This window comes from Maylandia zebra, linkage group LG7, assembly GCF_041146795.1.
Source record: "Maylandia zebra isolate NMK-2024a linkage group LG7, Mzebra_GT3a, whole genome shotgun sequence".
Classification (NCBI taxonomy): domain Eukaryota; kingdom Metazoa; phylum Chordata; class Actinopteri; order Cichliformes; family Cichlidae; genus Maylandia; species Maylandia zebra.
In genome coordinates, this window is record NC_135173.1 from 52,528,503 (window position 1) to 52,541,799 (window position 13,297).

General features: G+C 42.8%; 1 protein-coding gene across 3 annotated transcripts in view; it reads right to left on the minus strand.

Annotated features, from left to right (window-relative positions):
* The window catches only part of si:dkey-34e4.1 (carboxyl-terminal PDZ ligand of neuronal nitric oxide synthase protein), a 59,550-nt gene that overhangs the window by 18,119 nt on the left and 28,134 nt on the right, over positions 1-13,297 (minus strand). For all 3 annotated transcript variants that reach the window (XM_004549811.3, XM_004549813.4, XM_004549814.6), the window contains 8 exons: positions 11,499-11,591; positions 11,334-11,392; positions 9,846-9,954; positions 9,063-9,204; positions 7,595-7,767; positions 2,649-2,810; positions 1,524-1,728; positions 424-754 (listed from right to left, as the gene is read on the minus strand). In XM_004549811.3, coding sequence (XP_004549868.2) covers positions 424-754; positions 1,524-1,728; positions 2,649-2,810; positions 7,595-7,767; positions 9,063-9,204; positions 9,846-9,954; positions 11,334-11,392; positions 11,499-11,591 — 1,274 coding nt within the window. The remainder of the gene's footprint in view (positions 1-423; positions 755-1,523; positions 1,729-2,648; positions 2,811-7,594; positions 7,768-9,062; positions 9,205-9,845; positions 9,955-11,333; positions 11,393-11,498; positions 11,592-13,297) is intronic.

Consider the following 13,297-nt stretch of genomic DNA (forward strand, 5'->3'; position numbering starts at 1 on the left):
TGGGAGATGGATGAGCAAAATCTCCACGCCCCACCACTATCTGGTGGATACATCGCTGCTGCTATTACCAACAAACAGTGCTATGTTGATCACACTGCTGTGAAGGCACAGACTCTGAACTGTTAGTGGCAGGGCTTTGCCTAGGCTAGATAGCCAAGGAATTTTCATATACCAAATTCCCCCCTCAGGCAACTGCATGTGATGTCCTCCACTCTCTGAATTCTTGTATAAAAGAATTCTCACTCTTGTGTATTTGAGGAAGTGATATGAACAATTTCCCAATGCTGGGATAAGCCAATTTGTTGTTTGTAATAGCGTTACAGCAAAACAGAAATTTCTGTATGTATGTATATGTAATTGCTTCACTCCAGCCACCCAATATTGTCTTTTTCTTTACAATAAACATGAAGACAGCAGTCTTACTTTTCATCCATGCTGGCAGAGTTTCGGGATGTGAACGGGACAATCTCATTGCCGGACATCTCCTTGTCTTCCACAGCGCCATTTGCTCTGATGAAGGGGTCCAGGTCATTGTTGGCTGAGGCTGGTGGTTTGACGCCGCTCTCCATGTTAAGCAGATTGAGGTAGGACTCAGCACAGCCCACCTGGGTGGGCGACAGGGGCGAGGTTTCGAACAGCCGTGAGGGCGTGGAGGTGATGAGGTGGTCCAGGGTCTGACTGTAGTGATTCTTCAGATTTAAGGACAGGGACTTTGCTGATGCTGAAACTAAGCCACCTGATGACTGCTGGCCATCTGAGAAAAACAGAAAAAATGGGAGACAAATCAACAAGAGGTTTAATGACACGAGTCACCTGTAACCAGCATGCAGACTTTTTAGAATAGTTTGTTAAGATTTCTAACTTTCATTATAGAAAAAGATCTGGTTGTGCACTGATCTCAGGCCAGCCGCACCTGAGGTCAGCAAGATTTTCTCTAAGCCAACACAACTAATGTAGAGACTGACAGCTCTGCCTCTAGTTAGTTTCATTCTTTTAGCTGAAAAAGAACAAAGAATAAAGGCTGTTATCATCACCTTCTCACTGAGAAGTAAGATATTGCTGAGGGGAAGTGTTTTTAATCCACTGCGCACAGTATGATTTATGCCACTGTGCGTTACACGGGAATGCGTGGGGGGGGGGATAACACAGTATGGGGTTGATGCATGGTTCTCGATTTTAATTTTCAAGCCTGTATAAAAGCGCAGTAGTCCTTTCAACGTAAAATGTCATCTGTCGGGCTGGCAGCCACACACTCCTTTTCAGTTTGGTTAAATTTCTCCAGGCTGAATTGCTCGACAGTTTATGCTGAAATTTCATCTTCCATCACCACAAGCACAGATGACAATGCTGGCAAGCGCGGGAAATCGGTGAGTGAGCGTGGCTTGTGTCGTGACTTTCATCCACAGGCCAAAAAAAAAAAGGAGTGAGCAATCAAGACCGCAGCACATAGACAACCTGACCTGACAACAAATTACTCAAAAGGCAACATGCTGTTCTCAGCAGTCACCCCTCCAGTCGCCTACCGTGTCCATTAGCTTGCAGCTCCTGTTGCGGCTGCCCTGGGTGTGTTGCTTTCAGGGCGCGGGCCTCCAGCTCTTTCAGCTGCTGCACGAGCAGGGTCAGGTGTTGCAGCAAATCCCTGTTCTGCAGCAGCAGCTGGTGGACGCGGGCCTGAGCCTCGATACGAGCGGCGGTCTCTGCTGCCATCTGATCTTTCAGCAGCTGTACCTGGAGAGAGAACAAAGGCCGAGGTGTGTTTTGTTTGAGTGGGAACATTTCTGACCTGAGCGTGCAAAATGGAAACATAAACAGTGTTCTTATACATCGCACCCGGCATAAGCTCCAGAATTTTGCGGAGACAAATTTAGATTTACGTTACTTTCTATATTTATAATAACTAGACTGCAATGGGAAGTGCTGACATTCTGGCTGTTTGGGTCTAAGACTGACTAAGTGGTTGGTGCAGAAGACTTACTGCATTCAAATGTTTTGTTATCATCATTTGTGTGTCTATGTTTCAGCCCAGGCAGTGAGATATTAAGCTGCAATAACTGTCCTTCCATTACTGTGTCAGTTCTGCCCTCTAGTGGGACAACATTAATATGAGAAACACAGAGAAGCAGGTAATAAACTGTTTGTTGCTGTTTTCTCATTATGCAAATTCGGAATGTGCTCTGGGGTGAAGCAGAGAAAAGTCTACCTTATTTTTGTGCATTATCCATGTACGTTTCTAAATAGGCCAAAGGAAGTTTAGTCATTTTTGCCATTAGGCAAATTCACAGCATGAGCCAGGATCAACCTAAAAAGTTACTGGCAATAGCAAAAATCATTTATTTTAATTCTGAGTAATGAAATGCCATCTTCAAAGTGCCTCTAATAATCTGAAATCCTGCTGGTAGAAGACGATAATAAAAAACATAAAAGAATATTTTTTAAATGTTAGTTATTTATGAAGTGTGAATAGAGACATTTACCACTTAATATCTGACGTGCAGCTAAGTCCAGTTACAGTGAATCTCATCATAAAGCTCTGAATCTGTATTTTTATTACATGTACAGCAGAGGATTAAAAAGTATTCTGTACTTTGGGATTTTTGTGTGTGTCTAATGCTGTACACCCTGTAAGACTGTGTGTATATGATTCTTACCTGAGCAACAGCCACGTGTGTGTGCTGCTGCTGCTGCTGCAGCTGCTGCTGAAGAAGCTGCAGGTAGTGCTGTGATGCCAGCGGAGTAATAGAAGGAGAGCAAGGGCTGCTGGGAGTAATGCCTTGGGATGTCACAGTGAAGAGGGACCTTCGATCGAAGTCCTAACCCCAGACAAACAACACGGAGAGAAAAAAACACACTTATTGATGAAAACAGGCTGGCTTGGGACGAAGGTATGAGGTTCGAGCCTTCAGAACCCACGGAGCTGCTAGCTGCATGTCCTAGCTGCATAACATGACCTATTTATAGACCTTGGACAGATTAATGCAATTACCATACTAGCGGGATATAGACTTTCCTGTTCTGTCCCCAAGATCAAGATAGTCATCCACTGAGCTCCCGAGGGGCCCCTGCTGTAATGCCACTTCTATAAGCTATATGCTCATTACCATATGATTTTCTCGTTTCCTTCCATCCTGCCTCCATCTGTCCTGTAACACATTTTTAACGATTTTCCAGATGATCTCTGGTAGCATAAAAATTTCCTGGAGATATAGGGCATTCCTTAAGTAGCTTTTCACTTCCCCTCCTGCCTTGCACAGTAAGAAGGGCAGATAGGTTGTGGGTTTCTGCATCTGGGGTATTTGCAGTCATCAAAAAATGGAGGTTGTGTGTGTGTCTGTATGTGTGGTGATGGTTTCATGACAGAACATACATGTAAAACATATAAAACACAAGATTTATATGTGTATAATTACACCACTTATTATTACTAAAATGAAATGAAAAGAAAAGAAAATGCCACATCTCACCACTAGAGGGCAGGCAGAACACTGTAATGTACTTTCAAGTTCAGGCAGATTTTTATGAGAGGCAGCTCACTGGCATTACATTAAAGATGAGGTTTTAGCTCTAATGTATCAATGTATCTAATGTTGCTCTCACAGGTTCTGACACTGACACATAGCAAGTCTGCTTTACCACATTTTTAATCAACTATGAGCAACAAACTATAGTGATCATAACTTTATGAACACACCATTTTGTCCATTTTACACAAGAGCTTTCCATTTTAGTCTCTAACATCCTTGCTATTTTTGAAGTTGATGGGAATTAATAAAAACAATGTCACATGCTTCAAGCCACCACTGGGATAGGCTATGGCCGGCACCTTAGTAACCAGTAACCAACAAAATGCACAACAAAAAATACATTTTGTTTACAGTCTGTTTTTTGGCTAATTAAAATTGGAATCATCATAGTTAACACGGGACACGGGAAGTTAGCTAGCTAGAGCTAGAGCGCATCACCTTTGCTACTCTTTTGTTCAAATAGAGGCAAACAAGCAAACCAAAAAACAAGATGGCGACATAAGGCCCTGGTTTCACAGACTCAGAGGAAAAACATATCAAATGGTAAGAGGCTGATGGCAGACACTGTGAAACTGATTGCTAAAACTTTATTTGCATAGGCCTACAACCAGTCAGTGACCCATCCCCTGCCAGTAGGCAAACAGTTGCTGGAAGCTGTTGGTTCTTGGTAGATGAAATTGGTTTCAAAGAGGTACAAAGTGCTGTGCTGAAAAATTCTCTGTGATATCTTTGGTTGTTTGGTAGCTGTTTGCCGCAGTTACCCATGGTTTGGATGTAAGTTTCCATGTCTACAAACACTTGCTAACTGCTCTACGAGCGGATACTGGTAAAAGTGCAACACAAACTAGAAATGGAAAACGTTGGCCTTGAAAGTAAAAGTTGGGCACAACTTTTACTCTGAAGAGGTTTGTGTCAAACAGCGTGGGTTTTACTACTGCCTGCAGACAAGCTTTCTTTCATACGAACTACAGGCAACAAAGTGTTAGCAACCACAAAGAGCTTTTTAATCCAGTGCCCCCTTTATAAGCAATTTCAAAGCAATAGCCAGGAACCACTCTCAAACCAGTTGGGGAATACACATTTTTCACCAGTGACCAGAGGTTGTCAGAGGGTCCCCGACTCGTCTCTAGGCCTGTGTGACTGAGGCATAAGATGACAAACTATAAGTAAAATGGTAGTCTATAAATCAGTAGGTGATCACAGTGGCCATGTCCATCTTTTATATACAGCCTATTGGGCAACAAATGTTCACTTACTTAAGAATTCTAGTTAAGGAAGACTTTTTTAAGGTAATAACATTTTAAATGTACATTATTAGCTTAAAAAAAGTTATGAAAAAGCTTCAAACTGATGAAAATCAGTGTTAGTAGTTGTCTAACAAAAAATACACTCAAAAAAGCAAGCTGATTTAACACTTCAGATGGTGTCAGGGGCATTTCTGTTCATTTCTTTCCCACCCTTGTGGTGAGTGTTATCATCCTGGCATTCAAATACAGCCAGTCCCTTTGTCAGCTTTACTTTACGTCTTTCCTGATATCCAATATCTCTCATTATTCCTTCCCTCATCTATTTTTTTACTAGCTGCTCACTCTCTCTTATTCCCTCCTTGCTTATCTTCATGGTGCAGATGTTGGTGAACCCCTCAATGGGATTACGGTGGCGTTTCTCAGAAAATCAAAGGGAACACGCTGGGTTTTTGGGATTAAGTGTCGCCCGTACCCAGCCAGCAAAAATATTCAGGTTCCTTGCTCCTATTGCACTCTCTCTCTTTTAGTAGCATGATAACAACTGTGCTTGCCACACTTGGTCCTGGTGACAAATCCAAAAGCAAGACATCATAACACACCAAAGCCTTTGCATCTTTTCCTCCTATTGCTCTCAAAACCATAAAGAAAGATCATTGTCAGCTTTTAATTTCACAGGGATTCAAGCTCTGCCACATGTTAAACACAATCTAACCAAAATCTATTATTTCCCACCTCATGCAAGAGTTATCAGGTTATTTTATGTCTACAATAGGCTGCCAAATAGCATCTTTTATTAGTCATGAAGATCTGCAGTCAGTGATGTGGTCAGGTACTGCAGTAGATGAGAAAGCACTATACTGTACTTACTTAGTTCAATGAGCCATTTGGCAGTGATATGCCTAGATTATAGTATCAAAACACCACTAGAGCCAAAGCAATGAATCAGAGTTGATGCCCTGCAGCTACAAAGGTAGAAGCCGTTTGATGCAAAAATGAAAGTCATCATTACAGTGTGAAAGCTCCTGCCTCACCCCTACAGCCAGTGTCAGAAATAAAACAGGAGCTTCCACATGGAAAATGTGGTGGAAATATATACTCCCGTATAAAACACGGGCATTTATAGTACAAGTTTGTGAATGTGAAACTGCAGTGTAAGGGAATTTTGCATGTCAAGTTTAATAAAAATATTGGCATAGTTAAAGAGTTAGTACTCTTTCATAGAAGTACTTGGGAAATAGTCCCTGTACTCTCCGTAAGTAAGACCTGGCTTGTGCTGCTTCTTTGTGTGATTTTTCAAAACAAACAGACTTTTTGTTATAACTGAGATTGTGCTTATGAATGATGCCAATTAAGGCAGTTTTTTTTTTTAGCTTGTTTCTCATTGTTGCATTAAATTGAAAGGGGAATTTTTAATCAGAGTACAGCATCAAGTCGGTTAATTTGTGGGATATGGATCAGGTGAGTTAGGGGGGTGTTGATCAGTTTCAGCTGCTTTGGTGTTAATGAAATTATCGACAGAGGGGGAACAATGGGACACAAAACAGAAATGGTTTTGTATTCAATTCAATTCAATTCAATTTTATTTATATAGCGCCAAATCACAACAGCAGTCGCCTCAAGGCGCTTTATATTATTGACTGTTTTGTAGGTGGAGGCCATTGAAATGGTAGCATGAGTCTAACTCCTCCAGGATTCAACATCAACACGTGCCATTGCCAAAAGGTTTGCTGTCCCCCAGCACGGTCTCAATAGCATGGAGGAGATTCCTGGAGACAGACAATTGCTGTAGTAGAGCTGGACAGCGCTGTAGAAGGTCCTTAACCCATCAGCAGGACAGGTATCTGCTCCTTTGTGTAAGGAGTAAAAGGATGAGAACTGCCAGAGCTACAAAATGACAACCAGCATGAACGTCTCTGACCAAACAATCAGAAGTAGTATTCACGAGGGTGACCTAAGGGCCTGTCATCCTCTAGTGGGCCCTGTGTTCACTGCCTGACACCATGGAGCCCGACTAGCAGTTGTCATGAAATATCAGAAGTGGAGCTAAAACTAGTGCCCTGTGCTTTTCATAGATGGCAGCAGGTTCACCCAGAGTACATGTGACAAACATGAAAGGGTCTGGATAAGCCATGGAGAACGTTATGTTATCTGTCTGACTGGTTTGGTGGTGCGTCAGTGATGCTCTGAGGAGGCATATCCATGGAGGGATGCATACACTGCTACAAACTAAGTAACGGCACCCTGACTGTCATTAGGTATTGGGATAAAATCCTTGGATCCATCATGAGACCCTGTGTTGGTGCAATGAGTTCTGGGCTCCACCTGACAATGCTGGGCTTCATGTGGCAAAAATATGCACGTTTCTGGAGGATGAAGGAACCGATACCATCGACTGGCTCCCATGCTCATCTTACCTTACCTCCAATAAAACAACAAAAACTGCCTCTCTACAGTAATCAAATGAATGTATGCGTCCACTTATTGCAGTAGACTGTATGTGAACGAGGCTGTTCGGCTGGAATTTATTTCATTCTCTTAATGCTGGAAATGGGAAATAAACCCTTCCAGCTCTAACGTGTTGTCCAAATGTAATCGTGTGAGTTTGAAAAATAAATAAGATGCTGACATACAAAATGTTACCATAACTTCTGTGTGCAATACAGAGTAAGACTGATGGCTTTTCAGAAAGGGAAATATATCATAAAATAAAAACCTGTGTATTAGGTGAAATATCCTGAGCTTCATGAATAATAAAACAACATGTTTCTGTATGTTCATGTACCTGATATGTCAAACCTGTTCCAGCTTTGTCTTACAGTATCTTACCATGATGGTCTGTCCAGGCTTGACGACGTTGAGTTCAGCCAAGCTCTGGAGAATTTCGCTCACTGCCTTCTCACACAGAGAGCTGCCAGCTGCAGGATCTTCTCCTCCTCGCCGTCCCTCATGTTTGCTGTCCTGCTCATCTTCCCCTCGCTCTGCCCCCGTCAGTGTGCGACCTGTAGAGGAATACACAAAAATGTCCACATCTGGTACATGCTAGATGTTCTCTCACATGTCCAACTTAAAGAGTAATTTACTGAACAAGCGCCTATCAAACAAACACGGCCCACATTTATATAACTCTATAATAATGCTATTTCAAGCACACACATCATGAATAGCTCTCTTATGTCAGATAACATTTCAGTCACTTTGAAAATTACCCTCATTACATGCAACACTGGCAATCACCCAGTTTTTTTTTCTCCAGTAACCTGAAAGCTGTAATCATGGGAATCTTTCCCACTGCTTCCCCCATCCTACCTACACAAACTGTACTCAGCACGAGGCCTTGGAAAACACTCAAACATTACATATTATCTTAAAGTTGTTCCTTAGATTCATTTACATCCCGGTGTAACCAGTCATGTGCCTGTTACCATTCAATCACCGTTCTAAATGAATCGGATGGTGAGATTTGACAGTTCAATTTATGCCATGAAAAAGCATGTAATCAGACTGAAGAAAGGCAAAGTCAAACCTAAGTGACCAATGTCGCTCATAAATACTCACTTTTCCAGTGTTCACCAAATTTAACGTGGAATGGTTTCTTTTCTTATTTTTAAGCTTGCCTTTAAAAAAAAATCTATGTTCTTTAAAGTCCTTAAAAACATACACTGTAGTCCACAATATACACAAACAGTCATGTTTCCAGAAAATCCTAAGCACTAATACTGATTATGCTGGCAATCTCCTGATTTTTCATGTCACCCAGCTTTGGTTTATGACCAGAAACTTGCCAAACTGATGACTTTCCCGACCTTCCTCTACTTTTATGTATATATCAACATCTCCATCTCAATCAAGTGTAAGCTTAAGTAAAACCGTAATAATATTTTCAGTTTTCTCTTGATGTTTTTATGGAAATTTTGCACCAACTGTATATTATAGCATTCAGATCAGGTGCAATAGGGCAAGCGCGGGGTACACCCTGGACAGGTCGCCAATCTGGTGCAGGGCTAACACAGAGAGAGACAACTATTAGTACTCACCTGTAGCCCTATGGGCAATTTAGAATCATCAGTTAACCTAACTTCACTAACTGCATGTCTTGGGAGGAAGCCGGAGTGCTCTGAGATAACCCAAACACGGAGTGTCCATGGCCATTTGAGCCCAGGAACATCTTGCTGTGAGGTAACAGTGCTGCTCCATTTTAATGTCATATTTATTATAATAAATAAATAAACGTGTAGATAGTAAGCTGAATTAGAACTGACAGAAAAATTAGTAAATCTCATCATGTTGTCCTCACCGTGGCTGCTGGGCTCCTCTGTTGACTTGTCACTTTCTCCGTCAGCCTGCCCGTCAGCGTCCTGCTCGGCGTGCTGCAGGCTGAGCTTGTGGCACACCTCAAACGCCTGACCTACTGTTCGCACCATACGCATGGCCTGTGTCTGCCACAGAAAAGAGGAACATTGTGATAGAAATCAATGCTTATAGCAGAAGTACAGCATAATAAGTCAGTTACACTGATCAGCCTAATACAAGTTTTAAATATGAACTATTAGTAATTTTGACATTTTATGAATTGGACAAAAACAAAATCCCCTTTGTGGCACAATTTTCATGACTGATGTAAAAACCAGAGCAGCAGTAACTTGCAAAAAACTGCGGACATATAAAAAGAACCTAAAATGGGGAAAAGTAAAGAAATCCTTGTCTCAAATATGCAGCTGTAATCTTTGTCCTTGAGTGCATCTGTTCTGTATTCACAGCATGCTGTGGATCTGGTAAGCCACCGAATATTAAATAAGCCACTACAAATTGAATCTTAAATCAAATTTAAAACCAAATATCGAATAACATTCTTGAATGAAACAGCAAAGTGAAAATCACAGAATACTAAACTACCAGACCTGATGTCTTCTGCACAGTGTTTTCTTTCTTCTGCCTCTAAAGGCGGCTATGCCCCTGTAACCAAGCTCTGCTGGCCCTAACTTCAAATGGCTGTAACTATCATAGTGGACATAGCGGGGACCCATAATAAGCTTTTCATGAGTCTGGTTAGAAGACGTGTGAGCCAGTCAAACTGTACCTTCTTCTTTGACTTGAAGACGTTGCATCTGAAGGAATTACTGGCGCCATCTCTTGCAATGTAGCTGAAGATCTTTAAGTCCTGGGAGTCATGTGATACGTAGAAAATCCTGAAAACACAACAGCTGATTTAAAAAAAACTCTCTTGCCTTTTAATATTAGGCATTTGTATCTAATAGCAAATAAATGAGTGGAGCCCCACTGATTTAGCAGCGCCAGGATATTTGCCTTTTGCTTATCTGCAAATAATTCAGTATTGGCGTTTATTATGGCTGAAAAAAACAGGAGAAACACCGTTCAACTACTTTGTCTATGTTGATGTTGCATAGTTTGTCCACCGGAGGGCACTTTGCAACTTCCCCACTGGCAACGTGTGTTTGGAGTGTCACAAACAATCAGCAGAGCCAGGCAGAGCATAAATAAGTTAATAAATTAATTAATAAATAACTACACATAACAACTGAAAGGGACTTTTTTTTTCTAAAAGAAAAAAATATTAGTGGCTTTAACGTGATCGCAGAACCTTGGCTTTGTTATCGGTCTTAAAATCCTATATCATGAGGGTGTGGAGCCATTAATGAAGCACAAATAATTCACCTTCTTCAGAATCAAGTAAAAGAGCAATACTGTGCTCAAAGTGCTTTTTCAAAGACACCTGCTACTGTACTACACTACTGTGGCTTATACTGTACAGACATTATGTCGTGGTTGATACTACACTACTGCCAGTGCAGTAAACTGGCACAGGTCAATGTTTCATCTGTTTCTAGCTCCTCTACTGTCAAATGTCTCCACTGGGAAGCAGGCAAACAAATTATAGCGACCTACTGCTCAAAAAGCACACTTACACACACAGAAAGGATAATTACATTGAACATCACTAAGACCCTTGGTGAGGTGTGGTTCTGCCAAATGAGATCCTCCCACAGATTTATCCATAATTTACATGAACTTGCACTCAAATCTCTGACTGCACACAAACCTTGCTCCTACTAGCATCTGATATGCAGTACAATTTTGACACGTTACAGTTAAATCGCTTGGGAGCAGGTGACATCTTCACCTTGTCAACTGGTGACTGTTTGACTAAAAAAAAATTAAACAATGACAGAAACATGCTTCACTAACTACAGTGCATGCATAAGCTGTCCCCTATGTATTATGAATGTAGGCCTCGTTTTCCATATATAGCCACCCATTATGTATAGCAACGTACACGTGAGGACATGTAAAGCATGCAAAAGCTACATCCACTGGGCCCGCAGTAAAGGACAAAATATCCACTTAGAGGGGTACACTGTATAACCTGTAGTCTACTCAAAGCAATTACTTTGGGTAAAGCATACATCAAGATGCAGAGAGCAAAGAACAGACTGTGCTGAATATCAGGCAGCTTTATCCTCTGAGTCTATAACCGAAAAAGGGAAGATGAGATGTTATTGCTTGTTTATATATGAAGATATGAACTTGTTTCGAGGGGTGCACTGACCTGTATATTGGATCGTGCATGATCAGCATTTTGCTCTCATCCCATGTCCATTCCTTTCTCTGTGAATGAAAAGAAAGAGCTTATATCTCAGTTCTAATATTCTCGTGGTGGTGCTTCATTTCTGAATCCAGGAGAAAATGGTCATTTTGGATTCTGGTAGCTTGCCTTCTGTTTCTTCCTTAGCATCACCTTGACCCCGTCCACAGACACCACGATGCTGACCTTTTTCTTCTTGATGTTCTTGGCCTTGAATTCGTACTGGGAAAGTAAATGAAAAAAAGTAGATCGGAATATTAATCATGCATACATAAAGAGCATCTTATCTTTTCTGCAGGATAGAAATGTGACTGCTGCAGTAGTGGAGCTTTAACTAAGTAAGAATTAGACTGCACCAAAAGTACCATCAGGGTGTACACCCCACCCCTGGCGTCGTTGCCCACCTCTCAAGGTTAAATACACGTAGACATTGAGGGCCAGCAGGAGGGACCATGCGCTTACCTGCTGCTCTCTGGCAGGTAGCTCCATGCCCTCCTGGGTTTTAAATGCACCTTAGAACACACATGCATCAACATTACAATGAGCGGGTGGAGGGAGGTTTGGAGTCTTCTCTCACCCCCGTTCTCTGCGACCTGCTGGAGCGGGGGGGCTAGGAGGAGGAGTTGGCCGTCCGACTGCGGTCTGGAGTGTGGGGCCTCCCTGCTGCTGCGGAGTCGGGGCGGTCTGCCTCCCCCCACCGCAGGGAAAAGGGTAACACCACCTGGGTCTGGGTGCAGTTCCCCCTCCAGGTGAAAGGGTACCTAGACCCGGTTTGTAGAGTACGCTTGGGGAGTGTGATTGTGTGTACAGCGTCTCTTTATGTCTGTCTCCACGTTGGTTGAGTGTGGAGTAAGAGCATATGAGAGCATGAGGGTGGGAATGGATGTTTGTATATGTGTGTGCCTGTATGTCTGTGTCTATATGTCAGGTTGGGTGTCAGGCGCCACCTCTCTGGGGACATCTCAGGCCCTCCAAGGTTTGGAGGCCTATCTCCCCCTACCACCACTTCCCCTGCCAGTGGCGGACTCCCTCAGACATCGGTGCGTTGGTGGTTCTTTGTGTCCGGGGATGGGCGTCCAGGTACACACCGGCTCACTCCTTGGCGGCCGCTTATCGGGGCCTGGAGCCTGGGGCTCGCTCGGGCCACTTCGGAGGTGGGGTGCCCCCGGCCTCTCGGCCTGGGGCTCGGTCACTCAGGCGCAGCTGGCTGCCGGCGGAGCTCACGGGCGCGTCACTGCAACTCCCCCTGGCTTCTGCTCCGCGGCTGCTGAGTGAGCCCTCATCTAGGACTCTCCTCAGCTCTTTCTGGGACAGTGGCGCGGCTGCCCCTCTGTTGGTCTTCCTTGGTCTCTTGTGTTCTGGGGGCCTCTGGATGTCTGGAGTTTTGATCTCCTCCATACCTGCTTCATGCCCTGGAGGACGGGGCTGTGGCCCCCCCACACCCTCTAGCAGATTATTACATGAAGGAACCTTTTAAAAAAACAAAAAACAAGCGCGTCCATGCTCACAGGTGTACACACGGGTGATCACACCCACAAACTACACCCTTTTTGGCTCCTACCTCAAAGCACACTGTGTGCTGTTGATCTTATGTGCTGCACAATAATGTTTAACATTTAGTATTTACTGTCATATTCCCATATATCATTGTGATGTTGTTTATTCTATTACTCTTGTTCTCTTCTGCTTGTTTTCTTTTTTCTTTCTTAGCAGGTGACCCAGGTGATTGATATATGCATTTTTTATTTCTTTTTTTTTTTCTGCTCATTCTGTTGGTTTTTGTCTTTTGCCCTTCTCCCCCGTCCCTCTTCTCAGCTGTTTCTCTTTCCCTCTTTCTTTCTCCCCTTCTTTCCCCCAGTCAAGTCTGTCCCGTATTCAGTAAGTGAAAATAAAATAAACAATAAAAGGTGAATCAAATGGACCATTAC